Raw genomic sequence first — 27,992 nt, forward strand, 5'->3', positions numbered from 1 at the left:
ACTGACTTAGCTAATGTTAGGTATTGCCTGAGGCCAGTGTCTTCTGGCTGGAAGAAAGCTGTCTTACCCTGGGGTGAGCTGTGGCAGGTTAAGGCCAAGCAGAGAGAAGGGGGAGGAAGCGTGGGGTGAGAGGAAGGAGGAGGGGCTGGGGCTGAAAGCATAGAGTTCTCTGTGTTTTCCTGGGCTGGAGTTTACCCAGTGCTACACAGGCACCAGGGCCATGTCCTGGGCCAGGTCAGCCCCGACGTTGATGCAGCTTCCCCACTTCAGGGGTGCATTTTCAGTCTTGAGGCCTTTTTTTTTTTTTTCCTCTCTCTTTCCGACAAGCCCAAGAACAGATCTGTCTTAATGAAGCTTTTGGTCCCCACGGGACGACGGGTCCAAGGGCAGTATATGTTGGCAGAGGAGACGTTGTGACATAAAGGCCATTATTTTAATAGGAAATGCCAGGAGCGGCATAATTATTAAGATTGCTTCTATTACATTTAATTAGGAAGTTAGGTATTTTTAGCATTGGAAACTGTGAAATAGACATAACACATTTTAAGTCAGGTCTGTATTAGCAAACTGATATACATCCTGTGTAAAAGTAGTTTTAATGTAACTAAAGCAAAAAAACCAAAAAACTGAAATGAATGCTATGGTTTTTTAATGAAATGGAAACATGGATTAATTCTAGAACTGGAACACTACCTTGGTATGTGCTGATGAAAAAGACTCCTCTGGTCCTCAGGCAGCCAAAGAAATAGAAAAAGAGTGCAACGTCTCAAAGGAGAATTAATTCCAATTAAGCCACAGCATAATTTTAGAATTAAATGCGTGATTAAAGTTGTTCCTTGCATATGGACGTGTTTTCCTCAAAGATGATCTCAGCAGGTAGAGAGGATACATTTTTATGAGGATTAAGGAGTCTCCATTTCTTTCATTTTATTACCAACATCTTACAATCATTTTTCTTTTAACAGTAATACAAACACATAAGACTACTACCAAACCATCAGTCTTTTCTACATTTACAATACTAACTTCTACTTATATTCTGTTGTATGATAAATGTAATTTGGGGCACCCAGTGGGTACATTTGAAATATTTTTGGCCAATAACACATTGCTACTAGCATTATTTTTAAAGTGGCTGTTGGCTGTGTTGTCAGCAGTCTGATACCCCTGGGCTAGAATGATGCTCTTCATATCAGTGGACAAAACGAGATTTTAGCTTCATACGAAGCACAGAAAGGCAGGATCCTGGGACCCTTCTAGAGGCCTCGGTTTGGAGACAGGCATGGGGCCAGGTAACACTGACAACATCGACCTTCCAGGCTTGCTCTGATCTCTGGGAGTGGTGAGTGTCGGGAAGCTTTTATGAGCTGGACGAGTGCCCATGGCTTTGTAAACTTCACCCTTTTCTGGTCCAGGCTGGAGACCAAGGTCATCATCTTGCAGTGTTCCCTGTCACGGATGCTTCTTTCATGTTTTGATTTCATTGAAATCCATTAAGAACAATATACGGCACCCATTTGAATACTCTATAATTCACAGTTGTGTCCCAAAGTAGTGTTATAAACCACTACCATAGCGAAATTAAAACCTGATAACGTTAGAACTAAAAACTACTGACTCTCTTGAACATAATTTTGAAGAGAAAAGGCATGGGATGTTTTGAAGGGAGGAGGTGAAGAAGAGATGCTTTTCTTGTAATCCATTTCTAAGTTTTAGGATGGTAGGTAGGGCCATCTTTGGTACTGGATGTTTTATAAAACCATGATCACTTTTACATAAATTTATTCTTTCAGAGACATTTATGTTCTAGGCCCACTGTTAGGGTTTTAACCCCTCTGTGTCTTCAAAAAAAACCTATCTCTGTCCTTGGGGAATCCACATTCTAAAAAATAATTTTTGGAGGTGCCTTTACATTTATTTCATTTCCTATATAACTGTGTGATGCAAATAAGCTGTACGTGTGGCTTAGACTTCAGTCCGTTATAGGTAAAGATCCTATTTTGAGGAATTTCTTACACTTAACTGCAACTAAACTTGTGGGAGAATTTCCCAAACTGAACACTCTGATGCAGATTCTTTGGCCTCTTAGAACAACTGTAGGATCTGGTATTCAGATCACAGATCCTATGCTGGTCATAGATTGTTGGGCCTTTGGACATATGCACAGCTGCCTGTATATTATCACAGTTTCTTGGATATGAGAATTAATTGAGGAAAATTTTGCCATTGGCTTTAGATATTTGCTTTTTTTGTTGTTGTTGTTGAAGGCTGAAATGGAGGGAGATCTTTTAAAACCTTACACTTGATATCTTCATTTATTTACTTATTTACTTATTCATTCAGTTGTTTATTCCAGAAACTTTCGTGTCCAGCTCTGGGCTAGGCAATGATAATAGAAAGCTGAATACTATCAATTTCTAGTTCTCAAGGAGGTTCCAGTTTGATAGAAGAGACAAATCAGTGCAGTGTTATGCACAGGGCATGTGTGTGAGCTTCTGGGGAAAGACTGCTCCAGCTCGGGGTGAGGAGAGACAGGGAAGGCCTCCCAGCTGAATGTTACAGGTAAGAGCCAAGCTCAGGGTCGCCTCCCAAGGTCTGTGTGTAGAGATGCTAGGGCCTTGGGTCCGGCAAGAGCAAATCGCTGAGGGATAGCCGTGTCGTGGGATGCTTCTGGAACAGGAGGGGGAGAAAGATGAGATTGAAGACAGAATTAAGGAATAGATTCCCTTGGACAATTGATGGCAGGCTCCAGTATCCCCTTTATTCTGAAGCAAGAGGAAGCTATGAAAGATTTTAAGAGGGGAGTGGTGCAGTCAGGTATGTGTCTTCCATAAAACATATCAGGGGCTGTATCAGGGGAGAGACTGGAGGCAGGGGCACAGTTAGGAGGCTTTTTCCAGTTCAGTGAGAGATTGTCCTGTAGTGATTCAGAAATACAGAACCAGAGCCAGATTTGAAAAAAAATATTAAGCAGGTGAAATTGTCAGGGCTTGCTGGTTGGTTTGCAGGTGGGAAGGAAGGAAGAGGCTCAGGTACCACCTGGGTGATGATGCAGCCCCAGGAGCATGGCCAAATCCACACCTTCCCCAGGACCTGCCCCAGGGCCACCCCATGGAGGAGGCCCCTCCTCCCTTCCCAGGTCCTCCCCCCTCAACCTTTTTCTTATTCATCTTTGGCACTTACCACTTCCTGCCTTAGACTAGAAGATCCCCGTGGGTAAGCTTTGTGTCTGTTTGACTTTTGTATTTTCACAAAATGTAGCAAGCTCTTTTGGAATTTGTTAGATGTTAAGTAACTTTTGTTGCATTAATGGAAATAAATGTGACTCAGCATTGGGTCAGGATGTGCAAGTCCTTAGTTATCTCCTTCCCTGGAGTCAGAAATGGTCTCAAAGGGGTTCTGCTGCTTGTGTGTTTTTTACTTGTCTTTGTTTTCTGGTGGTTGTGGGGGTATTGTATAGGGTATGGGAGTTGGATTGAGGGGAACTCAGGCTGAGGGTGGAGGGTTTCAGGATCAGGAATCAGGCCGGTTATCATGAGCATATGCTGAGGGTTTATTCCAGGACTGAACTTGAATGTTCCCGACTGGCTGATGGTTTTGCTAATGTCACCGTATAACTGGCCTTATTCTACGAATTCTGGAGTAAGCTTCTACTGATGACAAGTCTGCTCTGTCCAATGTATCTTACTGTGAATCTTTTTTTCGTATTGGAAATCTGTTATTTAGTCCTACTGAATATAATTGAGGCATTCAATCCTCCAGGCTCTACAGGGACAGATATCAAGTCAGCAGGTGGCTGTAGAGAAACTGAAAAAAACAGCTGAAGTGTTGTTAGACGCCAGGGGATCTTTACTTCCCGCCAAGAACGACATCCAGAAAACACTGGGTGAGTGTGCATTTCCTCGTGTCTGGTCTTACATGTCCTTTCTAAATGCAGGTCTCATAGTAGATACGGAGATGTCACTCGCTAGCATATTCTGCATTACTCTGTCCTTTCACTGTGAAATGGCCCTTCTCAGTCAGGGCAGAGGCACGCCCTCCTTGGCAGGTGTATTAGGATCTTGGGAGTGGGGACTGGGCTGTGTGGTTTGCATAGCTAAATTTAAATTTTTTATTTAGAGAATGTAAGAAAAACTCTTTTTAAAAATTTTAAATTTAATATTAGAGTATAGCTGATTTACAGTGTTGTGTTTAGTTTCACGTGTACAGCAAAGTGATACAGTTACACATACACATATATCCATTCTTTTTCAGATTCTTTTCCCATATAGATTATTACAGAATATTGAGTAGAGTTCCCTGTGCTGTACAGCAGGTCCTTGTTGATTTTATCTATTTTATATGTAGTAGTGTGTATTTGTTAATCACAAACTCCTAACGTATCCCTCCCTGCTACATTTCTCCTTTGGTAACCATAAGTTTGTTTTCGAAGTCTGTAAGTCTGTTTCTATTTTGTAAATAAGTTCATTTGTATCATTTTTTTTTTAGATTCTACATATAAGTGATATCACATGATATTTGTCTTTCTCTGCCTGACTTACTAAACTCAGTATGATAATCTCTAGGTCCATCCATGTTGCTGCAAATGGCATTAGTTCATTCTTTTTTATGGCTGAGTATTATTGCATTGTATATATGTACCATATCTTCTTTATCCATTCATGGACATTTAGGTTGCTTCCCTGTCTTGGCTATTGTAGACAGTGCTGCATGTATCTTTTCAAATTATGGTTTTCTCTGGATATATGCCCAGGGGTGGGATTGCTGGATCATATGATAGTTCTATTTATAGTTTTTTGAGGAATCTCCATACTGTTTTCCGTAGTGGTTGTACCAATTTACATTCCCACCAACAGTGTAGAAGGGTTCCCTGTTCTCCACACCCTCTCTAGCATTTATTGTTTGTGGACTTTTTGATGATGGCCATTCTGACCGGTGTGTGGTAAATACTTCGTTGTAGTTTTGATGTCCATTTCTCTAACTATTAGTGATGTTGAGCATCTTTTCATGTGCTTTTGGTTAACGTCTTCTTTGGAGAAATGTCGATTTAGATCTTCTGTCCAATTTTTGATTGGGTTGTTTGTTTTTCTGATACTGAGCTGCATGTGCCGTTTGTATACTTTGGAGATTAATCCCTTGTTGGTTGCTTCATTTGCAAATATTTTCTCCCATTCTGTGGGTTGTCCTCATTTTGTTTATGGTTTCCTTTGCTGTGCAAAACCTTTTAAGTTTAATTAGGTCCCATTTATTTATTTTTGTTTTTATTTTTATTGCTCTAGGAGGTGGATCCAAAAAGATATTGCTGCGATTTATGTCAAAGACATAAATAATTCATTCTTGCAGACATTCAGAAGACTATGTTTTCTTCTAAGAGTTTTATAATACCCAACCTTACATTTAGGGGTTTTTAAAAAAATTTTATTTTATATTAGAGTATAGTTGATTTACAAAAAAACTCTTTATGTATGCAACAGTCACAGGAAGTAGAACCTAACAAGATTCTGTTGGTTGATGGGATTGGGCCGAGCTAGACTCTCAACCTAAGACCAGAACAGACTCTTGGAGGGATCTTCTTGTCAAAAGCAGGAGCACGGGGTTAAGAGGTTGAGATGTTCCTGCTTCTCCTTTTCATGGGGTCTTTGAGTGGCCTCACGGGGTTCTTCCATGATCCTAGAAACCCTGTCCAGTTACAGCGATGCTTTTTCGTCCTCTCACATTAGGTGGTGCCTTTCTTGAGGAAAGAGCTGTTGTATATTACCTTTGTATCGACTCACAGTATTAAGTTTAAACTAAACGCACAGTGGATTATCAATTAACACTGTTTATTGTCTTAATATATTTTTTGTTTTGACTTTGCTACTTTTCCTATATTTAATATGTGGTTTCAGGTTATTAAATATTTCTCAGTGTGAAATAAAAACTTTAACATAGCAAATGATTAACATACCTTTCACCCCAAGAGAGCTGGCATTAAAATCTGAGTTGAAGTTGTAGGTAGAGAGAAGGATGAAGCTTTGCTCTTCTAAAACCACTCAGTAGAAGTCAAACATTTTTCTTTCTTACAGACATTCAGAATTTTTTTTTTTATTTATTTTCAGATGATTTGTTTCCAGCAGTGTATGATATGCTCCTTCTAACCTACAGGAAAAATATTTCATCGTATTTTGCCCAACGGGATTTTGTATTCAAAGAGGCAAAAGCCCTTGGGGTGAAATATCAGTAATATGACATAAAGTCCTGCACTGTTTCAAGAAAATGTAAAAAACAAACAAAAAAATTTATACATTTTCTGTTGCAATATTTCATCATGGATTTAAACACTGATATAGTGCAATTTTTTATCAATATATTTTTAAATAAATTTATTTATTTTATTTTTATTTATTTTTGGCTGTGTTGTGTCTGTTGCTGCATATGGGCTTTCTCTAGTTGTGGAGAGCAGGGGCTACTCTTTGTTGCGGTGCGCGGACTTCTCATTGCGGTGGCTTCTCTTGTTGCGGAGCATAAGCTCTAGGCACGTGGGCTTCCGAAGTTGTGGCACACGGGCTTCAGTAGTTGTGTCTTGCAGGCTCTAGAGCACAGGCTCAGTAGTTGTGGCGCACGGGCTTAGCTGCTCCACAGCATGTGGGATCTTCCCGGACCGGGGCTCGAACCCATACCCCATGCTTCGGCAGGTGGATTCTTAACCCCTGAGCCACCAGGGAAGTCCCCATCAGTATTTTTTAATTAAAGTATAGTTGATTTACAGTGTTGTGTTAATTACTGCTGTACAGCAAAGTGATTCAGTTGTACATATATATACATTCTTTTTTAAATATTCTTTTCCATTATGGTTTATCACAGGTTATTGAATATAGTTCCCTGTGCTATACAGCAGGACCTTGTTGTTTATCCATCCTATGTATAATAGTTTGCATCTGCTAACCCCAACCTCCCACTGCCTCCCTCCCCCAGCCCCCTCCGCCTTGGCAATCACCAGTCTGTTCTCTAGAGACATTCAGAATCTTTTGATCATGCACCTTGTCACGTAATTTTCAGCATGTGTATATAGATGCTCAGAGATGCACATGTATTTATTAATTACATACACCTATTGCTATCTTAGCATTTTATGTACATTATAAGACCCCCAAATATAAAATGTTTAAGTAGAAGATAAAACTGCGAATGATCTTGTGTCCCAGAGCAGTGTCTTCACCTCCCACCTTGGCAACCACTGCTCTTGGGACAGGGGCTTGGGGGAGAAAAGACGATACTATATGTAATTCTGGTATTTGAAGAGGCATTTTGACACCTTCCCATTGTTAACTGTACACAATTTCACTTTCATTTGTTTAAAATCCATGTTACATTATTTTAAGACTAAAGCTTCTCTCCGGCATAGTTTCTTAGGAATATGTGAAAGTATATTTAAGATATAGAGGAGTTTCTCTAAGATCTATTTGACTTCTAAGAAAACCAACCACTTAAAAAAGTAACATTCTGAAAGTAAATTTTGTTTGTACCTTTTTCTAAAATATTTTTTAATTACAAAAATCAAGAATTTACTTCAGTGACAATATTTTATTACTAAGGAGTCCAAAATAAACTAATACAATGTGTTAATTAAAAATTTTTTTTATTGAAGTATAGTTGATTTACAATGTTGTGTGTGTTAATTTTATTAAAATAGCTGACTTTGCTTGGGAAATCACTTACCATAGCTAAACAGATATGATGGTGCCCTGTTGAAGCACAGAGCCGCCCATTTGAGAAACAGCTCACCTGCCAATCACAGCCTGCAGTTCAGATGATCTGCTCTGTGACTTTCAAATCAGGGCTGTACTTGAACCCACTGCTTGTCTGCCCTCAGCATCGTGGTGCATATTAAACTCTGTCCCCTCCCTGTTACCCTTCTCAGGGGCTTCATTGTGTTTTCGTGAAAGGAGCATGATTGTTTCTTTCAATCATCCAAGCTTAACCTCTCAGTTCAGTGAAAATTTGTCAAACTGTTTTCTCATGATATAATATTAGAACAAGCAAAAAGAAATATTGTTTGTTTATATGGATTATGTACCATGAGCCAAACATAAGCATGTAAGAGATTTCATTTTTATAGAGATGTCAATATTTTCTTCCATTGAAACATTTTACAGTGTATCAGAAATATTTAAAATTCTTTTCAGATTCTTGGACAGTAAGTGATAAATTGATGGTTAAAAACATTGTTTTCCAGAGAGGTGGAGTGGGGGGAGGGAGAGGTGAATACATTAAAAACTACTGTTCTTTGAACTTCTCATTGGTCTTGCAGTATAGAATGTAGGTTGTTAAAATATAGAGCTTTATGTATGAATGAAAACTAGCCAGAAAGGTTATTTTTTTAAAGCATCTGATGTCTTTAGACTTGAAAGTAAAGTTAATCTTATTTGAGACAGGTCAGCCTGCTAACATTGTTTATTTTTCCCTTTGCCTGCTGTTAAACTTATCAAATACATTCTATCTGTGTTGTCTTAAAAGCATCGTCTCAACCTTCTGTATTTTATGTGAATTTTCATTGTGTGTTGTCTGTTTTCTCAGTACATTTGCATCTGCTAACTTAGGATGTAAAGGATGAGAAAAACTTAAATCTGTGTGTGTGTGTGTGTGTGTGTGTGAGAGAGAGAGAGAGAGAGCATGCGCGAGCAAGAAAGATTGAAATAATTTTTATGCGTAAAGGTTAATTCTTAATAAATCTTTATAAGAGTATATTGTTTCTTGAGATTAGCTCTGTAAGACTGTCACCTTTTTTTTTTTTTCCATGTAGTTACCAAGTGTGGCTAATTTGAAAAGTCAGGTTGAGAACCAATATTTATTCCAAAGATTGGCTGTTTGGATCACTTTCATTTCTCTGGACAATTCAAATGTTTAGGCATCCAAAAATCTTTTTTTCAAATGAAGATTATATATACATATATATATATATATATACACACACACGCGCGCGCACGTGCAATTATATTTACACATATATACTATTTAAAAATTTTAAGCTTTTTTTTTTTTTTTTAATTCTCCACTAGGATCTTTTCTTTCTTTTTTCAGGTTTTGGTGGTGCTCTGATGATGCATTATGAATTTATCATCTCAACCTTTTTTCCTCTTCCAATTCTAGTGTAGGAATTTTTGTGACTCTCCTTAGTGTGTTTTGCAAAGGAACGGTGCAAAGAGAACTTAGCGGTTAAAGTTTCCCTATCCTTTTGGACTAGGTGACATTGTCGGAAGATATGATGACCTGTCCAAGTCTGTCAGTGAACGAAACGAGAAGCTGCAGATAACCCTGACTCGCTCTCTGAGTGTGCAGGACGGCCTGGATGAGATGCTGGACTGGATGGCGGGTGTGGAGCGCTCGCTGGAAGAGAAGGGCCCCGTGCCCTTGAACTCCGCCGCTCTGCAGGACGTCATCAGTAAAAACATCGTAAGTGACTTCCAACAAACAGACCACTTTTAGATAAAAAAAAAACCCAGCATCTCAGGTTATTCAAAAAGTGTGGATGTTTTCATGTTCTGCCCATATCAAAGCCTATCACTGATTCTCACTACACATTTTCATCCCTAAAATTCATATATCCTGGGTTTTTCCATGTGCAGACATAAACCTATATATGAAGAACTTCAATGTTCTTGTTAGTGTAACATTATTTGCTCTTTTGTATGTGTATCTTCCTCAGCATATGAATTGTGGGTTATAAACATCATTCTAGATGGCAAGGACCAGAACCTTATAATTCTCTTTAAGAAAAAATACAGACTTATTCTTCCCAGGAACTTGAACTGTATATACGGTTGAGTTCTCTTTCTAAAACAGCACTGGATATTGGATAAGTTAAAACTAATTGTATGAAAGTTACTAAGAGAGTAGAGCTTAAAAGTTTTCATCACAAGAAAAAAAATTGTAACTGTGTGTGGTGATGGATGTTACCTAGACTTATTGTGGTGATCATTTGGCAATATTTACAATTATCGAATCATTATGTTGTACGCCTGAAACTAATATACTGCTATAACATTATTATAACAGATATTTATACATATGTCAATTGTATCTCAATTTAAAAATTGTAATATATTGAAAAAAATATAGTAAGCTCCAAGGATGGGTAGATTTAAGAGAAATTTAAGGCATAAAGAGATGTCTCCTGAATATAACAACATGGAAAGTAGCACTTGCATAGAGACAAGTGTGCGAAGCGATTTTCTGTGAAGGAGCACGGAGGGACTTCCTCTGTGTACTTTTCATGAACATCACTCATGGTACAGGGCATCCCCGCACACCGGGTCCTGTTTGTTCCTCCCAGCTTCAGCCAGCTGCCCAGGAGGATAATCAGATCAGTCTTGTTGTTGTCTAGCCTTTGAAAAATCAGGACCGTGGATAATCCCTGGGCTGCAGGAGATCCCGGGGTTGCTGAGTGGCGGCTGTCTCTTGCCTCGCCAGGGCAGCCAGCCAGCTGTTCTCCAGTCTCCTTGTGGGGACTGGGGATTGGATTCCTCCAGGGACCAATCAGCTTGTCCGTCACTCCCATTAGCTTCCTTAGTCACAGGTGGCTCAAACTTCTGTTGTTCTGAATAGTAATTTTTACAAGTCTGACGTTATTTGTAAATATCATTATGTTACGTGTTTGGTATTTGGTTCATTTCAGATGTTGGACCAGGACATCGCGGGGCGGCAGAGCAGCATAAATGCCATGAATGAGAAAGTGAAGAGGTTCACAGAAACCACGGACCCGTCCACCGCATCCTCGCTGCAGGCCAGGATGAAGGACTTAGCCCTTCGCTTTTCAGAAGCAAGTCGCAAACACAAAGAAAAACTTGCTCAAATGGAGGAACTCAAAACCAAAGTGGAGCTGTTTGAGAACCTCTCAGAAAAGCTCCAGACATTCTTAGAAACCAAAACCCAGGCTCTTACTGAGGCAGATGTGCCTGAGAAGGATGTTACTGAGTTGTCTCAGTTTATGCAGGTATGTTTCCCATGGAATTCACGAGGCTGATCAAATATATCAACAGCTAAGACAAGCACATACATTTATTGGCAGAGTTATGATTAACAAGCATCATTTTAATTGCTGATGGATTGGTTAGATCTATGCTTTCCTCCTTTAAACACTTCAAAGCTCATCTTCTCCTTGAAGCCTTTGCTCATTAATCAGAAGTGAACACCATCTCTCATTTTCTGTGTATCATAGGTGATATACATATCTTATTCCAGAGCCCACAGAAGAAGAATGTAAAGAGTGCATATTTAAATTAAATTAAACTGTTCTCTTTCAAACAGCCTGCCTGCATGTTTGTTTATGCTTAGACCATAGGCAGGATCATTCTGTGCAATTCTGAGTGGAGCCATTCTGGTCCCATACATACATCTTGATGGGATGCCCTTTGAAGATCTAGCAACACCTTATATTTTTTAAAATTTTTGTATTGAAGTATAGTTGATTTACAGTGTTGTATTAATTACTGCTGTCCAGCAAAGTGACTCAATTACACACACACACACACACACACACACACACATATATACATTCTTTTTTAAATATTCTTTTCCATTATGGTTTTTCATAGGCTATTGAATGTATTTCTCTGTGCTATACAGTAGGACCTTGTTCTGTATCCATTCCATATATAAAAGCTTACATCTGCTAACCCCAGCTTCCCACTCCATCCCTCCCCCAAGCCCCTCCCCCTTGGCAACCACCAGTCTGTTCTTTATGTTCATAGCAACATCTTATATTGATGAAATATCTAAATGCTTTGTAGGAATCAACTTCTGAACTGCTAGAACACAGGAAAGATCTCGAAGTTTTGCAGAATCTCTTGAAGGAGATCTCCAGCCATGGCTTGCCAGGGGATAAAGCTCTGGTTTTTGAAAAAACAAATAATTTGTCAAAGAAATTCAAGGAAATAGAGGATACTGTCAAAGAAAAGTAAGCACTACTTAAGAAATTGGATTTTATTCTACTTGATACTAATTGGATTCCATGATTTTTATTTAGTTATGTAGCTACCTGGAACAGTTTTTGGAAACTTGAGAATAAGCATAGGCCTACTTTATAAGTACTTTAATATTGATAATTTTTTTGCTGTTCAAACTAAGCATAGTTTTTGTTAAAGTATTTAGGAGGGAAATTCACTACTTCTTACATGAAAGTATTTATAAAAAGCACTGTGTAAGGAAAATGGTGGTGGTAGTGTTTTACTGAAAGTAGTCTAAACTCACTGTAGCCTGAAGACTTTGGCTATTACATTTTTATTTGCAAAGGCAGAAATAACCTTGAAAGACAGCCCATGGTTCATTGCTTTCTGGGCTCAATTCAGAAACGATGCATCATTCCAGTATAGTTCTGGATAGTTCTGGATGGCTTTTTTTTTTTGTAAAAGAGTTTCCTTTTTGAAGAGTTGTAGATCAGACATGATTCCACGAACAAACAAGGTAAGAAACAAGAGAATGAACCTAAATTAAGGTAAAAAGCTGTATAGGGGTGTGAGCCTTGTGATTGAGTTTTATATTTCTGATCTCGTGCTAGTTGAGAATATACATTTGGTTTTGCCAAAGTTCATACAGAAGCCGCCCAAAAGATAGAAAGTAGTCATATTTCTCTTTCAGCTATTCTCCGTCATTTCTTTGGAATTGTCTACCTAAAACTTTTGAGTGCTGTCTCGACTACTCACAGAGCTATCATTTCCATCCTATGTAATTCACATGGTGCAGAAGAAACATTCTTGGTTTCCTTGGGTAAACTCTAGGTTGTTTCTTCTGTCAGATGGGTCCAATTATAAAACCATGTGGTCATCGGTGATTAGTTTACCAGCCATGTACTCTCTGCTAATAGTCCACACACCTGCACACGTGCACATGCCGTCTACATGGTATCCAGTTACCAAATCTAACTGTCCTCATAGCTGTACCTGTGCCAGGCGTGTGCCCTCCCTCTGTGTAGTGTACAGAGACGGTACAGAGAGATCCGTATAGTTCACTGTGGAACTTTCTGAGTATCCAGGGGGAGGTGCACATTAAGTTCTGCATCACTAGGTCTTACCCCGTTTTTGGAAACTCAAACCTGTACTCTCTCTCTCTGTAAAGACCCAGTTTACCCATCCACTGAAGTGACTGTAGTGACACTAGGTGGCGCTGTGTTTCCCTCATGTTAGTGACTTGTGTTTCCCCTCTGGTTCTCAGCCTGCTGGCGTTTCGCACCATATGAAGCGGACGGATAAAAGCTCATGGGCTCTAAATCATGTTAAAGCTGTTTATATGGCTTTAGAGTGTACGTAGCATTATAGAGAGCCGTTACACAAGGGTTACAATTTTTTTTTTTTTTTTTGGTATGTGGGCCTCTCACTGCTCTGGCCTCTCCTGTTTCGGAGCACAGGCTCCGGACGTGCAGGTTCAGCGGCCATGGCTCACGGGCCCAGCCGCTCCGCGGCACGTGGGATCTTCCCGGACCGGGGCACGAACCCGTGTCCCCTGCATCGGCAGGCGGACTCTCAACCACTGCGCCACCAGGGAAGCCCCTACAAGTATCTTAACAGTTCCTATCTTGATCTATAGACTTTACTGAGGAAATAGACAAGGAGTAATTTAGCTGATTTCACTTGCCACCTATGAAACCTTTCCTCCTGTATCTGAGGATTGGAGTGTGCCTGGGGGAAGATTTTTTTTCTTAACGTTAAACTTGAAATGGAAATAATAATTTACTTTTTAGTAATTAGTCCTTTGGAGTATCTCCCTTTGTGGCTTAAATTTGTCAATGATGTTTGTGATCTAGAAAAGAAGCTGTATCTTCTTGTCAAGAACAGATGGATGCCTTTCAAGTTCTGGTTAAATCATTAAAGTCGTGGATAAAAGAAACCACAGAAAGAGTTCCCGTTGTGCAGCCTTCTTTTGGTGCAGAGGATTTAGGGAAATCTTTGGAAGAAACTAAGGTGAATCATTGTCCATGTCTGATAAGAATTTCTCATTTGCCTGTGTTAGGAATGAGCGGTTTCCTTTTATCTAATAGCACATAAGTTAGAGCCTCATGTATGTACAGTGTATTTTTGGTGATATTTGGAAATCATGACGGGTTTAACTGATCCTTTCGAAGAAGGACACAGACTTTCAGTTAACTTGCTTTTTTAAAGAGATGTATTTGTGAGTTGCTGACTGGTCTGAGTTTCTTTCCCCACCACATCTCTACTTAGTTTATTTTTTATACCATTTTTTATAATGTTAGTAAAAGATCCTTCTCTCCAACTCAACATTTTGCTCTAGTTTGGATATATCACTCTAACCAGTATTTGAAGATGGAAGTTATTTGAATCTCTAGTGTGTGAGTCTTGTCATCTGACTCAGTCATAAAACTTATGACCAGTTATGGCAAGTTTTCCACTCCACATTTATGGAGTTGTGTGTCCTTTAAAATTCATTTAAGTTTTGATGATTAAAATTCACTATTAAATGGAATTCTGAATTTCCATTTTTTAAAATTGTTTCTACTACCTTTTTTTTTTTTTTTTTTTTTTTGGTAATTTGGCTGTTACCTAGTACAGTTTTGCAGACTTACAGTTGACAGTTACTTTGGAACCCATGGCAGCTGGGACTAGCCTGGCTTCCACTGTGGCTGGGAGCAGAATTCAGGATGGACCCCACCCCACTCCTCACTATTAACAGTGTTAACAGTCACCTGGGCCATTGGAACAAATGGAGATTCTGTCCTTTTCTTCCATCCCATAAGTCAGAACCCATAATCATCACTGTTTTAAGATATGTTTAAGACATTGAATTATAATGTGTAACTTGGAAAAGATTATAAAGACTGAAAAATAATGTGTTTTTGTATCTCAAGAAATTACAAGAGAAGTGGAGCTTAAAAACACCAGAGATTCAGAAAGTCAACAACAGTGGAATCTCACTATGTAACCTAATAAGTGCTGTAGTGACCCCTGCAAAGGCCATAGCAGCAGTTAAGTCAGGTAAGTGCTTTATTTACATTTGTGGTAAAACCCATAAGAATTGGGTCCACCCATGTTAATTTTATTTGTGTATGTTATTTTTTAAAATTAATGCATAAAATAACCTCAGAAACACGAAGGGAAAGTGACAAGAAAGATGGCATCTCTAAACAACCTAAACACTGCCACAGAAAAGTGTCTGTTCTGGTCAAATTTCAGATCTCTTAGGTTTCATCTTATTAAATACTATAATTTAAAATGTAACCAAATTCATCTGTAAGAATAAGGAACATTATATTGGGGAAGGGGAAAGATCAGATTCCAGTTTGTTTGTTTTTACCTAATTGATGGGGATATAGAAATTCTATCTGAAATCTTTGATAAAGAAATGAGTCTGGTCTCCTGGGAAAGAAGGAAGTAAGGAAAGGAAACAGGTTCTTTTCTGTCGAGTGGACCTCTCTTAATTTCTTCCCATCTGCTTTATTCCTTACACTATTCCCAAAGAAAACACTTCTATACTGTGTTAGCCAGCATGTCTGAATCACAGTCTTAGCAGGCTTCTCAACAGAAGGGGAGAGTCATGTATAAATAATGGTTCTAAAATTAAGTTGTGGATAGAGTTTTAAGTTTAAAACATTTTATATTGTTGTTTTATATTGTTGTCACTATCAGGTTTAAAATAATCCAAGAGTAGACCAAAGGCAGATCTCATATCTTTATTCTGAGGGTTTCTGATGATCCTCTGTAGTTTATCTGCCCTGCTCAGCCCCCAGATCTTCCCAGCTGATGTTGAGCTGGGCCCGTCTCCGCCCACCGTTTATTCTGCTCTATTAATCCCATTTCAGGCAATCCTCATAGTATATGTGTGTGATGATATCTCCTTTCTCTCCTAATCAGATTTCCTGAAATGTCAAGGTTTTTTGGTTTTTTTTAAAGGAAGGGAATTCTGTGGTGTTTTACATTAGTTCTTCATGCCCATTCTATATTAGTAATAAGTAAAAAGTATTTTTTTCCTACTCTTGACAACTCCCAAGCATGGTAGGAATTAATCTAGAGTATCTAAAGGGTATTTTCACTTCCATCTGAAATGCCACGGTGTGTGTGATTTTTTTTTTTAAAGGGACAAAACTTAGACTAAGATTCAGATTTTTAAATGTTTTTGTTTAGGCTTGTTCTCGTGTGGTTAGTTTGGGGAAATGTTTTTGTGTTTTGGATAGAGAGCCAAGGCATACTAACATGAGAAGGTCTAATTGATTTTTTAATATTCTGATTATGAAAAAGGAACCGGTGCTAGGTGTTTATGGAATTAAAGAGAAATAATTACTACGGCTCACCAAGTAGTTCCTGTTTGCTAGGCAGTAGGGTAACTGTCTTTAATGCCCACAGTGGTCTCGCGAGATACGTGTTAGTCTCCCCAGCAGTGGATTCACCTGTGGATTCACCTATGGATTCACCTGTGCAGCCTCACAGGGAGTCATTAGTGGGGCTGGGGTTTAAGTTCAGGTGAGACATATGCCAGGGCCCAGGTGCCCCAGCCACTGTACCTCCTTCCTCTATGTTGATACAGTAATGGTTTCTTTTACTTTTAACTTTTCTTTCATGTCTTTTTACCTTATTCCGCCTCCATTAAACCCATGAAAACACTGTAACTACAGCAGACAATTTTCAGTTTCTTAACTTGAGACAGACATTCTTTTGTCCGTCAGGCATTTATGCTTCAATCAATACACATAGTGACCAGCTTCTGTGCTTCAGGGACTGTATCACTAAAATAACTTCAGCTTTAAAGCAACCTTATCCCCAAATTTTCTTATAAATTAATAGTTAATGATTAATGTATATAATCTAAAGTTACTGAAACTCTACTGTTTAAGTTGATCGTGTTATGACTTTAACAATAAATTTTATACAAAAGAGAGCCTATAGCTTGATCTTTCAGACCTTTATTTGATTTTGAAATTGAATCAGTATTTTACATTTTCAAATAGTAATAACATTTTAAAAGAAATACTTTTTATGGCGTTTGCTTTAATGCCACCTACTATTAATATATATAAAATACAATAGAAATCTGTGATGACTTCAGTTTTAATATTTTTGCAGGTGGAGTAATAGTAAATGGTGAAGGAACAGCCACAGATACTCAGGATATTTTGGCAAATAAAGGTAAATAGTAACTTTAAGTGCTTATTGATTAAATTACTTGGTATGATGTTTTTTCTGAGAGAGAGAGAAAATATTTTTAGGGATGAAAAGTAGTTATATCGAAATTTCAAACTTGAATTAAAATGGTATGAGTATAGTCATGTTCTCCATAAATAACATGTTTATATAACATTCCATGCAATTTTGTTCATCTGAACTTAATGAAATCCAGTAATTCAGCTTGGCATTTGGTTTATGTTTCCTTCTTTCGGGTTAATTTGAGATATTTTCTCACTTGGGATAACATTATTTGAGCTATATTTTTTTAATTTGATGCCTGAGGAATTAATAAGCATCATTTCATGATTTGGGTATTTTATTCCATTTTAAATATCTATCTCATTTCACTTGTATTATGCAGTGTACCTAAAGTGTTTGTCATTAAGTAGCATTGTAAGATGATGTAACATTTTAGTTCTAAAAACTCTATGACTTTATCATAGTAGACTTAATATTAACAAAATAGAAGGAAATAGCACATGAAACAAATTTTTATTTCTAGAGCTCTAAACACCCTGAAAATGTGTCAATATAATTTTTCTTCTTACGTTTAGGATTAACATCCATTAAAAAGGATATGACTGACATAAGCCATGGCTATGAAGATCTTGGCCTCTTACTTAAAGACAAAATAGCTGAACTGAGTACCAAACTCTCCAGATTGCAAAAGGCTCAGGAAGAATCAAGTGCCATGATGCAGTGGTTACAGACGATGAACAAAACTGCCACGAAATGGCATCAGGCACCTACACCTACAGACACTGAGGCTGTGAAGAGTCAAATTGAACAGAATAAGGTATCTTCTGTGGGTCCATTTACTACCAAAGATGTGAGAGAACAGATTAGCGCTCAGAACTGAGCCCTGGAGGTCAGGAGCCCCGTTCTGGTTTCTTGCTCTATAACCTTCAACACATAGTTCACCAGCTTTGTTGAACATGACTTTCTGTAGAGATTGATTCTAATAGTCACTTATTTTTACACGCAGATGTTGTAAAGATGAGTGAGCTGTTGGGTGCAAGCAACTTTGCCACCTTCAAATTAGTTTAAGTCTTGGATTTTAACCAGTACTCATTGGAAAAGATGTATTTAAGGGCTAAGTGTATTAACAATCTGTTCTGTCCAGTATGAAATAGGGGAGCTCATGCTTTCCCTTTGTTTAATACACGGTATTTCTTTCTACAACTGTCAGGGTTGGGAAAACGCTTTTGCACTCTGGCAATGCTGGAAAAAATGTCTCCAGATGACTAACTTATCTTTGAACTCTGTAACGTGTTGTCCAGAAAAGTGCTTATTTGCTAGTAGTCTCAAATCTTGCAGCCTTTATCAAGACTGATTTTCTGATTAATTACAATCTTACTGATGTCATTTTCCTTTTTTTCCAAAGGGATTTGAGAATACCTTGAAATTCTTCCTAGGTAATGGGATTAGGGTCATTATCTCTGTAGCTCTAGCATTCCGCCTTGGGATTCTGTTATCAGCTAGTTGAAGAATAGTTATGAAGAGGAAAAGAAAAGTATAATTCACTGCTGAATCCGGTCCTCACGCACTTCAGCCTTTAACAGTGGATTTTTTCCCCTCTTTTGGTCATGTTGGAGAAAAAAGTGCTCTATTGAAATTGTGTTTTTGTCTTTTGATGTTGACATACTTTTTAATGAAGTTACTTTTTTTGTTTCCTTGTTAGTCATTTGAGGCAGAACTGAAGCAAAATGTAAACAAAGTGCAGGAGTTGAAAGACAAACTGATGGAGCTGCTGGAGGAGAACCCAGACACTCCGGAGGCCCCCAAGTGGAAGCAGATGTTGACGGAAATAGGTATGTTACCACTTACACCAGAGGCCGTGAACAGAAGCACGGTCGTTTTTTAAAAATCATAATCTCTATCAGAAAACATCTATCCAACAATCTCACTGACTTTGGGATTTGCTTTCATGTTTCAGAATCGATCTTTGCATATTCTAAAGTGTCATTTCATATTACATGGTGCTAGGCCTTGGCATATCTTGTGTTTTTCTCACTAAACACAGTAACGAAATTTATGTTTATGAAGAAGGTAGATAGCAGTTAATAGAATGCTGTGTATTGAGTCACATGTTTTCATTATGGTTTATTTTTTTACTAGGTTCAGGGTGCTTCTAATTTTTTATGCTTTGTTATATTTTAGTGTGGAGAGTCCTTTTTGTTTGTTTGTCTGGAAAAGGTGGGTGCCTTTCTCCACCATGGAGTTCCTGATGGGATCCCACCAGCCCCTGTTTCATGCTGCTGGTCCCTTTCCCAACCAGCCTGAGAAGGCTGCTCCCCACAGGAATCTGGGGGTTTGCTCTCTACCCAGAGTCCTCCTCCCATCTCCATCCTGTCCCTATATAAACTGTTCCTCGGAGATGCAGAATTTCCTTCACAAGCCCTGTTATCTTATCACCCCTCTTCCTTATTGTAATGATATGGGAGTGAGTGTAAGACAGTGATACTCATTTTCCCTACTTCATAGTATTTGGAGAATTCAGTGAGTTAATGTGTGTGCAGCTCAGACAAACAGTATCTGGCACATAGTAAGTTTGTTTACTATGACTATCAAAAGAATCATTTTACTTGGAATTGTTCCATTATATTTAGCTAAATCTTTTCCTTCCTTTAGAGTCAGATATGCTGTGATAAATTTAGAAGTTTCTAAGTATGTTTTAGTTTAATAAGAGTCATCCTTATACATATAACTGCTTCACTTTGCTGTACACCTGAAACTGACACAACATTGTAAATCAGCTATACTCCAGTAAAAGAAAAAGAGTCATCCTAAGAGATCTTAATGTTGAAAGGTGTATTTAATCCAACAATAGAGACTCCTGTTGCATTATAATTAATTGGGCCCTAATTCAGTGGCTCTCACCTAGAATATCAGAATTACTCGAAGGAATATTTTCAAGGCGTCTTAGAATAGCGGAGGGAACGAGGAATGCATATTTCAGAAAAGCTTCCTGATAAGATTTTGATACTTCTCCTTCTCCATTTATGGTTTGAGTTACATTATTTCATTATCATATTGTGATTGACTAGAACACACTGTATAGTGTGATGTTGTTTAGGTCAACGTTTCAGGGGCTGGGCTCTATGAATAGCAGCTCTTCAGAGCATTACACTAGGTGAAAAAATCTGTCAGATCAGCTCTTCACACCATCAGTGTTGAGTGACTCATGTGTTGAGGGATGGTCTGTAATTCTGGGCTTCAAGGAGCATGCCATCCTCAGGGCTGGGGGAGCAGGCAGGCCATCCTAGTGGAGGGCAAGACCCAGTGGGGTCATGAAAGTGGGATGGGGCAGGGACAGGGGGGAGGGATGGCGCATGTGAGCTGTGGGGCCCTTGTGCACCCAGCCTGTTGCGATGAGGACGTGTGATCAGCAGGCAGATGAGGGCTTCCTCTCGGAGGACAGACCTTCTCGGATGAGCAGACGAGGGCCCTTTTGTGGGAGACCCTGGAGGTCAAGCAGAGATCATCCGATTTTGCTGTCTAGTTGGTGACGAGTAAATTATTGAGGGGTTTGAGCTCAGGAGTGACATATTTAGTGACGTTTAAGGGAAATTATTTTAGAACCAAATTCATTGCAGCTGAGGATCACGAATTGCAGGTAAGCTGGTTAGAAGGCTCTTGGTCTAGGTGTACAGTTCTGGAAAGGGTGCTCCTGGCAGCAAGAGCGGAGCATGCCCTGGGGACACGTTAGAAACGCACATTCAGACCTCACTTAGACCTGCTGATCAGTCCCTCCGGGGGTGGGCCCAGCACCTGTGTGACCAGACCCTCTAGGGGTCTCTGATGCAGCTCCAGCTTGAGAAGTACTGGTCTTGGCAAAACACGATGAGGACCAAAGTGGAGTTGGGTATTGGGAATGGAAGGACTGGGTTTAAGGGTTTGTGATTGAGGATATAGGAGAGTCATGAAAGAACATCCTGAATTATGGCATTTCATGACGTGCATGAGAATAACCTTCAAAAGAAGTCTAAAAGTCGGAAAAACCTACCCATTTTGATAGGAATATCATGAGTTTTTTCCTCCAACGTTGAATTTAAAGGGTTGGTGAGGTTTCCTGTTGTAACTTCTGAGCAGCCGGCTGCTGATGTGTGATTTGCGTAGAAGAGCACGGTTGGGTGTAGATACACATGTTTGGGAGTCACTTACCTCCATCTGGTCGTTGAAGGTTTGCTACTAAAGAAAAGGATACATGTTCATTGTTCTAGTGGGTCAGTTCTAGTTGAATAAACAGACTCTGTAGGACTTCTAGAAGGAATGAGCGTTCTCAGAAATATTCCATAATCTACAGCATCTTCCAAAATCAGATTCAAATCTATTTTTCTTGCACTTCAGTTGACACACAACCATTGGGATCATAAAATCTGTATCGTTAAATGCAATTAACGCACAGGTTAGTCTTTAATTGACTACGTAAGGAGAGTCCTGTCCTACAATCTTAATAGATACAGTTGTATTAAATGTATAAAAAACAATCATCTGCTTCATCCTTTATCTTTTTTTCTTCTAGATTCTGAGTGGCAAGAACTCAATCAGTTAACAGTTGACAGACGACAAAAACTGGAAGAATCCTCAAATAATCTAACCCAATTCCAGACTGTGGAGGCTCAGTTAAAACAGTGGCTTGTGGAAAAAGAACTGATGGTCAGTGTCCTTGGGCCCTTGTCGATTGACCCAAATATGCTGAACACACAAAGGCAGCAGGTGCAGGTGAGTCCTACCTGACTTAACAAGACAGATGTTGTCATTAGAAATACATTTCCTTGGACGGTATGTGCTCTGGCTGTCTCGGAGTGTATTTGTAATGTGTCAGATGCCCACGAGGTGTCGTCGTGAGGCTGGCGGGGAACCCCCAGAGAAGCAAAGCTCTGGAGCATCCCCGAGGGGTCCACCGAGCCCACGAGTATGGTCAGGTCCCTTGATCGTTTCAGTCATATTGTGGTTTATAGAGACCCTGTTAAAGAGGACTTTCTTTGAAGTATTAATATGATTGCATAAGTAATAACATTTTTATGAGAAGCTAGTACATTGTTTAGAAATGACTTCTTTGAGGTTTTATTCATTTTGATTGTGATAGTAGATAATGAAACTTATAAAGCTCATGCAAAACATCCCTGAGTGGGGGAGACAGAGTAAGAAGAGAAAGAAGGGAAGAAGAGGAGGAACCTTGAAACCCGCAGGGTTAGTTAGATTCATCTAATTATGAGCAGATAAATCCACAGGGGGAGAAACATACGTAAATTGTAAGTCAGACATAATCTCAGGCGCTCCGCTCTGGTCTCGGTGAGCTTTCTTTCTGTGCAGGTGGTGGTTTCCGGGCATGGAAGCTGATCCGTACTCTGAAAATACACAGTAGTCTGGGTAGTTGAGTCACATGCTGTCCTAGGCATGTATGTTCTTCATCTGAATAGATGGAAACAAAAGATATAGAGAAACATTTGAGGAGAAATAATTGTCCATAGTCTCCCAGACATAGATAAAATATTCTACTAAAAGAAGGACATTTGAGGATCATTCGTTTTATAATGAAAGCCAGTGTGAGCCCGCATGCTCGGAGCGACATGATTTATTGGCTAAATCTTTACAAAAAAGACTGTAAACGTCGATCTTATGTTTAAAAAGAACCTTTGTAAATCAATGCACCATGAGTTCGTATACCCTAACACTGTTATCACTGTATATTTCCTTTGGTGTAAAATGCCGTAGAGCATTTAAAAAATCCTGTAAAAAGAAAAATGCAAACAGGAAAAAATCAAATTGGTGTTAGTGTGATGTAAACTTGTCTAAAAGCAGTGTTTCCCTTTGTGTGTGAAAATTTGTACATGAATTTTTGTTCCTTTTCCCCATGCTAGCAAAAATATTTATTCTCTTTTTTCTCCCTTGGGGGATATTATTTTAGATAAAATGTTAATCTCTGTGAAGCACCATTGCTCTTTGGATTAGTGTACGATAATTGCACTGCCTTTGAAATAAAAGCTAAGGAAAGCAGTAACAAAAATAAAATAAAATAAAAACTAGATAATTACCATTTCTGTCTGTTTAGAAACTTACAGCTATGTTTTCTGTAATTAACTCTCCAGTCATTTGTGTGTTTATTTGCCCCCGTCACCTCTTTACCTTAGATTCTCCTACAAGAATTTGATACCCGGAAACCTCAGTATGAACAGCTAACGGTGGCTGGTCAGGGCATACTGCACAGACCTGGGGAGCACCCATCCTTCCACGGGATTGTGAAGGAACAGCTGACAGCTGTGACCCAAAAATGGGACAGCCTCACGGGACAGTTGAGGGACAGATGTGACCGGATCGACCAGGCCATTGTTAAAAGCACCCAGTATCAAAGCCTGCTGAGAAGCCTTTCCGATAAGCTGGCCGACTTGGATAATAAACTCAGCAGCAGTATGGCCGGCAGCACACACCCTGACGCGATGAACCAGCAGCTGGAAACAGCCCAGAAAATGAAGCAGGAAATAGAGCAGGAAATGAAGCAGATCAAAGTGGCCCAGGCTCTGGGAGAGGATCTGGCAGCCCTGGTTAAAGAAGAGTACTTGAAAGCTGAACTTGGTCGGCAACTGGAAGGCATCTTAAAATCCTTTAAGGATCTTGAACTAAAAGCAGGTTTGTGTGTCTTCTTTGAATGCATGTATTTCCTGGAAGTAGGGATCAGTGAACTCCCTATTTCCAAGCTGTTGGGGAAACCAGGCCCCTAAAGAGAACCTGCCCGCAGTGAGAGGTGCATGCAAGGAGGGTAGATTTGGGTTCACATGCACACACAGTGTTGCAGGGGCGGGGGGGTTCTGCACAGATGATAGGGGGACCCCGTGCCGGCAAAGTCGACTTCACATAGGCCCATGGAAACTTCAGGTACTCCAGATCGGTTTTTACAGACTTTCAGACATAGAGAATAGACTTGTGGTTGCCAAGGGGCGGGGCAGGTAGAAGCGAGATGCGGGGGGAGTTTGGGATTAGCAGATGCAAACTATTAAAAAATTTTTTTTTAATTGAAGTAGAGGTGATTTACAATCTTGTGTTAATTTCTTCTGTACAGCAAAGTGACTGCTATACATATATATACCTTATTTTTAAATATTCTTTTCCATTATGGTTTATCGTAGGATATTATATCGAATGGATAACCAACAGGGACCTACTGCATAGCACAGGGAACTCTATTCAGTCTCCTGTGATACACCAAAATGGAAAAGAATATGAAAAAGAATGTGTATATATGTATAACTGAATCACTTTACTGTACAGTAGAAAATAACACAACATTGTAAATCAACTATACTTCAATTTAAAAAAACAGTGAAAAAAAAAAATTGGTTTTTAAAGGTGTCAGTGTTTATGCTATGCGACTGTCTTGTTTCACCAGAAAAGGAGACGACTACAGTTACTTAAAAAGGCTTGGCATCATTTTCTTGATAACAGCTAGTTCGTCTGGCTCCATCCTGGAAGCTTTTCCAGAGAAACGTATGAGAGAGAAGCATTATGCACGATTTCCTCTCTCGCCTGCTGTGGCCGTCGCTCTGTGGTCGCAGAGCGCAGGATGGTCCAAGGCAGCAGCAGCAGTTCCTCGGCCCGAGAAGGGCCGGCCAGGGGAGAGCCCGTTGGTTGCTGTGTTTGTCATTTGCCAAGTAACACTAGGCACTCGGTTGATGTTTTTAAATAATTGATTGGATTTGTTTACTGATCATAGCAACCATTTCAGACTTACTCCTTGATTTTGATGTGATACGGATAGTAAACATTAGCTATGATGATTACAGTGATGGTGACTATTGTTAGGAACCCTTTTCCGTGACAGGCATTCAGCTCAGAGCTTTACTTGCACGCGCCATCACCTCATTCCCACGACAGCTTCTATCAGTGTTGCCAGCTCACACTTGGGGAAATGAGGCCCAGAGGTTTAATCATTCACCCTAGGCCCTCCAGCTCTTGAGAGGCTGAGTTGGGATCCAGACCCATGTCGTCCCCATGGGCTGCCTTACATTGCCTCCGTGATGGGTAAAAATTACACAGGTGGAGACTTCCCCGGCGGTCCAGTGGTTAAGATTCCACGCATCCACTGCAGGGGGCACGGTTTCAATCCCTAGTCGGGGAACTGAGACCCTGCATGCCACAGGGCCAAAGGGAAAAAAAAAAAAATCACACAGGTGGAAAAGTCACATTTAATAAGAGATTGGTTATTTATCAGCATCACCTAGAGCTTTGAATAGTTATCACTTCCCCGCCCTGGAATGGAGGCGGCGGCTCTAGTATCCAGCCTCCATTGTCTCTTTTCTTGCCCTTCCCCCACCGCCTTTGTCCATAACGTAAGCGCTTTTGTCCTCCTCATATACAGTGCTAGTAGCCCTTGCGTTTAGATTATTCTGTGTATTTATTCGGTGGTTTTTCTCTTGGCTTTTTTGCAGATTTATTCAACATTTTGATGTAAAATAAACATGTCTGTGGTTTTATTTTTTAGAGAACCACGTCCAGCATCTTCAGTCAGCCTGTGCCAGCTCTCATCAATTTCAACAAATGTCTAGAGATTTCCAGGCTTGGCTGGATACCAAGAAGGAAGAACAGAACAAGTCTCCCCCGATATCAGCCAAAGTCGAGGTCTTGGAGTCATTAATGGAAGATCAGAAAAACTTCAGGAAAACTTTGACCGCCCAGTCTCACATTTATGAGAAAACCATGGCGGAAGGTGAAAACCTGTTACTAAAAACACAAGGGTCTGAGAAGGTGGCGTTACAGTTACAACTGAACACGATTAAAACCAACTGGGATGGATTTCAGAAGCAGGTGAAAGAAAGAGAAGACAGGGTGAAAGATTCACTGGAAAAAGCTCTCAAGTATAAAGAACATGTGGAGATGCTCTGGCCATGGATAGACAGGTGTCAAAACAGCCTCAAAGAAATGAAGTGTAGCTTGGATCCTGCTGAGACAGAGAAATCTCTTGCCCAGTTAAAGGATCTGCAGAAGGAGAGGGACCAGCACTTCGGGATGGTGGAACAGCTAAACAGTGCAGCCAGCAGCCTGCTCCGCATCTGTGAAATGGACAAAGAGGCGGTGGCAGAGGAGAAGGAATCCCTGCTCCAAAAGGTGGACATGGTCACCGAGCAAGTGCACAGGAAGAAATTCTCTCTGGAGAACATGGCCCAGAAGCTTAAAGAATTTCAAGAAGTTTCCAAAGAAGCTCAGAGGCAGCTTCAGTGTGCAAAGGAACAGCTAGATATGCACGACTCTCTGGGGCCCCAGGCTTACAGCAGTAAGTCCCTGACTGTGTTGCAGACTCAGCAGAAAGCCCTTCAGACCTTGAAGACTCAGGTCGATCTGGCCCAGGGGCTCGCCCGGGACCTGGTGGCAGAGGCCTCCGACTCCAAGGGCACCTCCGAGGTTCTCCTCCAAGCAGAAGCCTTAGCCCAGGAGCACAGCGCCCTCAGCCAGCAGGTGGATGAAAAGTGCTCCTTCTTAGAAACCAAGCTTCAGGGCATCGGCCATTTCCAGAACACCATCCGAGAGATGTTTTCTCAGTTCACGGAGTTTGATGATGAGTTGGACAGCATGGCCCCAGTGGGGAGAGATGTGGAAACGCTGCAGAAGCAAAGGGAGGCTATCAAAGCCTTCCTGGAGAAACTGGAAGCGCTCATCGCAAGCAACACCAATGCCAATAAGACCTGCAAGATGATGCTGGCCACGGAGGAAGCCTCTCCTGACCTGGTTGGCATCAAACGGGACCTGGAGGCTTTAAGCAAACAGTGCAACAAGCTTCGGGACCGCGCACAAGCCAGAGAAGAGCAGGTGGAAGGGACCATCACGCGCCTCGAAGAATTCTACAGCAAACTCAAGGAATTTTCTACTCTACTCCAGAAGGCTGAAGAGCACGAGGAGTCTCAAGGCCCCGTCGGCATGGAAACAGAGATGATTAACCAGCAGCTTGATGTGTTCAAGGTAGGGAGTGCTTCCTTTGTACTCTGTGTTTTGGTTATTCAAAGACATTACTGATCCGTATAGAAGGAGATGGCCTATTTTGTAGCATCTTCAAGTAGGATTGTCATGCAGTGTTGGAGCTTAATTGAGCATCCGTGGGCGGAGGGGATATCAAGGTACGTCGTGGGGTGAGTCCAACCTTCCTGGGGCTTTGGGCCCTCATTGGATAAGGCCTGTGATGAATTAGGAGGTCAAAGGGTGCTTGGAAAGCTGGTGTCTGTTTCTGATGTCACTCGCAGCTGCCCTCTGGAGTGATCACGTCCGTGTTTTAAACTCGAACACGGAGGCCCATCCATCACGTCAAAAGTGTGTTCTCTTCATGTTTGTGTCCCAGCATTTTCTTTCATGGTGAATTATAGTCTTTTCCTGCTCTTTCCCTTTTTATAGTCTTCTCCTCCTTCTTAATTGAATTTCTTCCCCAAGTTCCTCCTTTAAAAGGCAGAGTAGAGTTCCCTGTTGTAATCCTGGCCCCAGACGATTGGGAGTAAATTATTTCCGATGCGACTCTGAGCGCCTTGGGGCTGAGAAATGTGTACCGCCCGGCAGGACCCAGTGATGCCTGATGATGGAGCAGGAGGAGAGGGTGGGCGAGGTCCAGGGTCAGCCATCTGGACCCGCTTAGGGTAGCAGGTGCAGAACTCACATCTCGTTGGGGACAGAGAGAGGGTCACCTGCCCAGGGAGGGTCCTAGCTGTCCAGCCTTTGCTGCACAGGGCTGACAGGAACCTGTGGGGTTGCAGCGGATCCTGTTCTATTCATGAGGTACGTTTTACTTTCCAGCAAAGGCTGGTGTGATGCTGAGTCCCACCACCAGCCCGTGAAGCGTCAAATAGGATCAAATAGAAACAGTTT

The 27,992-nt window shown here is 40.4% G+C and overlaps 1 protein-coding gene across 39 annotated transcripts in view; it reads left to right on the forward strand.

The window, feature by feature from the left end:
• DST (dystonin) overlaps positions 1-27,992 on the forward strand; it is a 503,614-nt gene that overhangs the window by 378,557 nt on the left and 97,065 nt on the right. For all 39 annotated transcript variants that reach the window (XM_059077098.2, XM_067005926.1, XM_067005928.1 and 36 more), the window contains 12 exons: positions 3,763-3,886; positions 9,224-9,432; positions 10,655-10,972; positions 11,769-11,935; positions 13,778-13,934; positions 14,837-14,963; positions 17,046-17,108; positions 17,702-17,943; positions 18,829-18,958; positions 21,673-21,872; positions 23,285-23,780; positions 25,630-27,101. In XM_059077098.2, the coding sequence (XP_058933081.1) occupies positions 3,763-3,886; positions 9,224-9,432; positions 10,655-10,972; positions 11,769-11,935; positions 13,778-13,934; positions 14,837-14,963; positions 17,046-17,108; positions 17,702-17,943; positions 18,829-18,958; positions 21,673-21,872; positions 23,285-23,780; positions 25,630-27,101 (3,705 nt within the window). The remainder of the gene's footprint in view (positions 1-3,762; positions 3,887-9,223; positions 9,433-10,654; positions 10,973-11,768; positions 11,936-13,777; positions 13,935-14,836; positions 14,964-17,045; positions 17,109-17,701; positions 17,944-18,828; positions 18,959-21,672; positions 21,873-23,284; positions 23,781-25,629; positions 27,102-27,992) is intronic.

Source organism: Kogia breviceps, chromosome 10, assembly GCF_026419965.1.
Source record: "Kogia breviceps isolate mKogBre1 chromosome 10, mKogBre1 haplotype 1, whole genome shotgun sequence".
NCBI lineage: Eukaryota > Metazoa > Chordata > Mammalia > Artiodactyla > Physeteridae > Kogia > Kogia breviceps.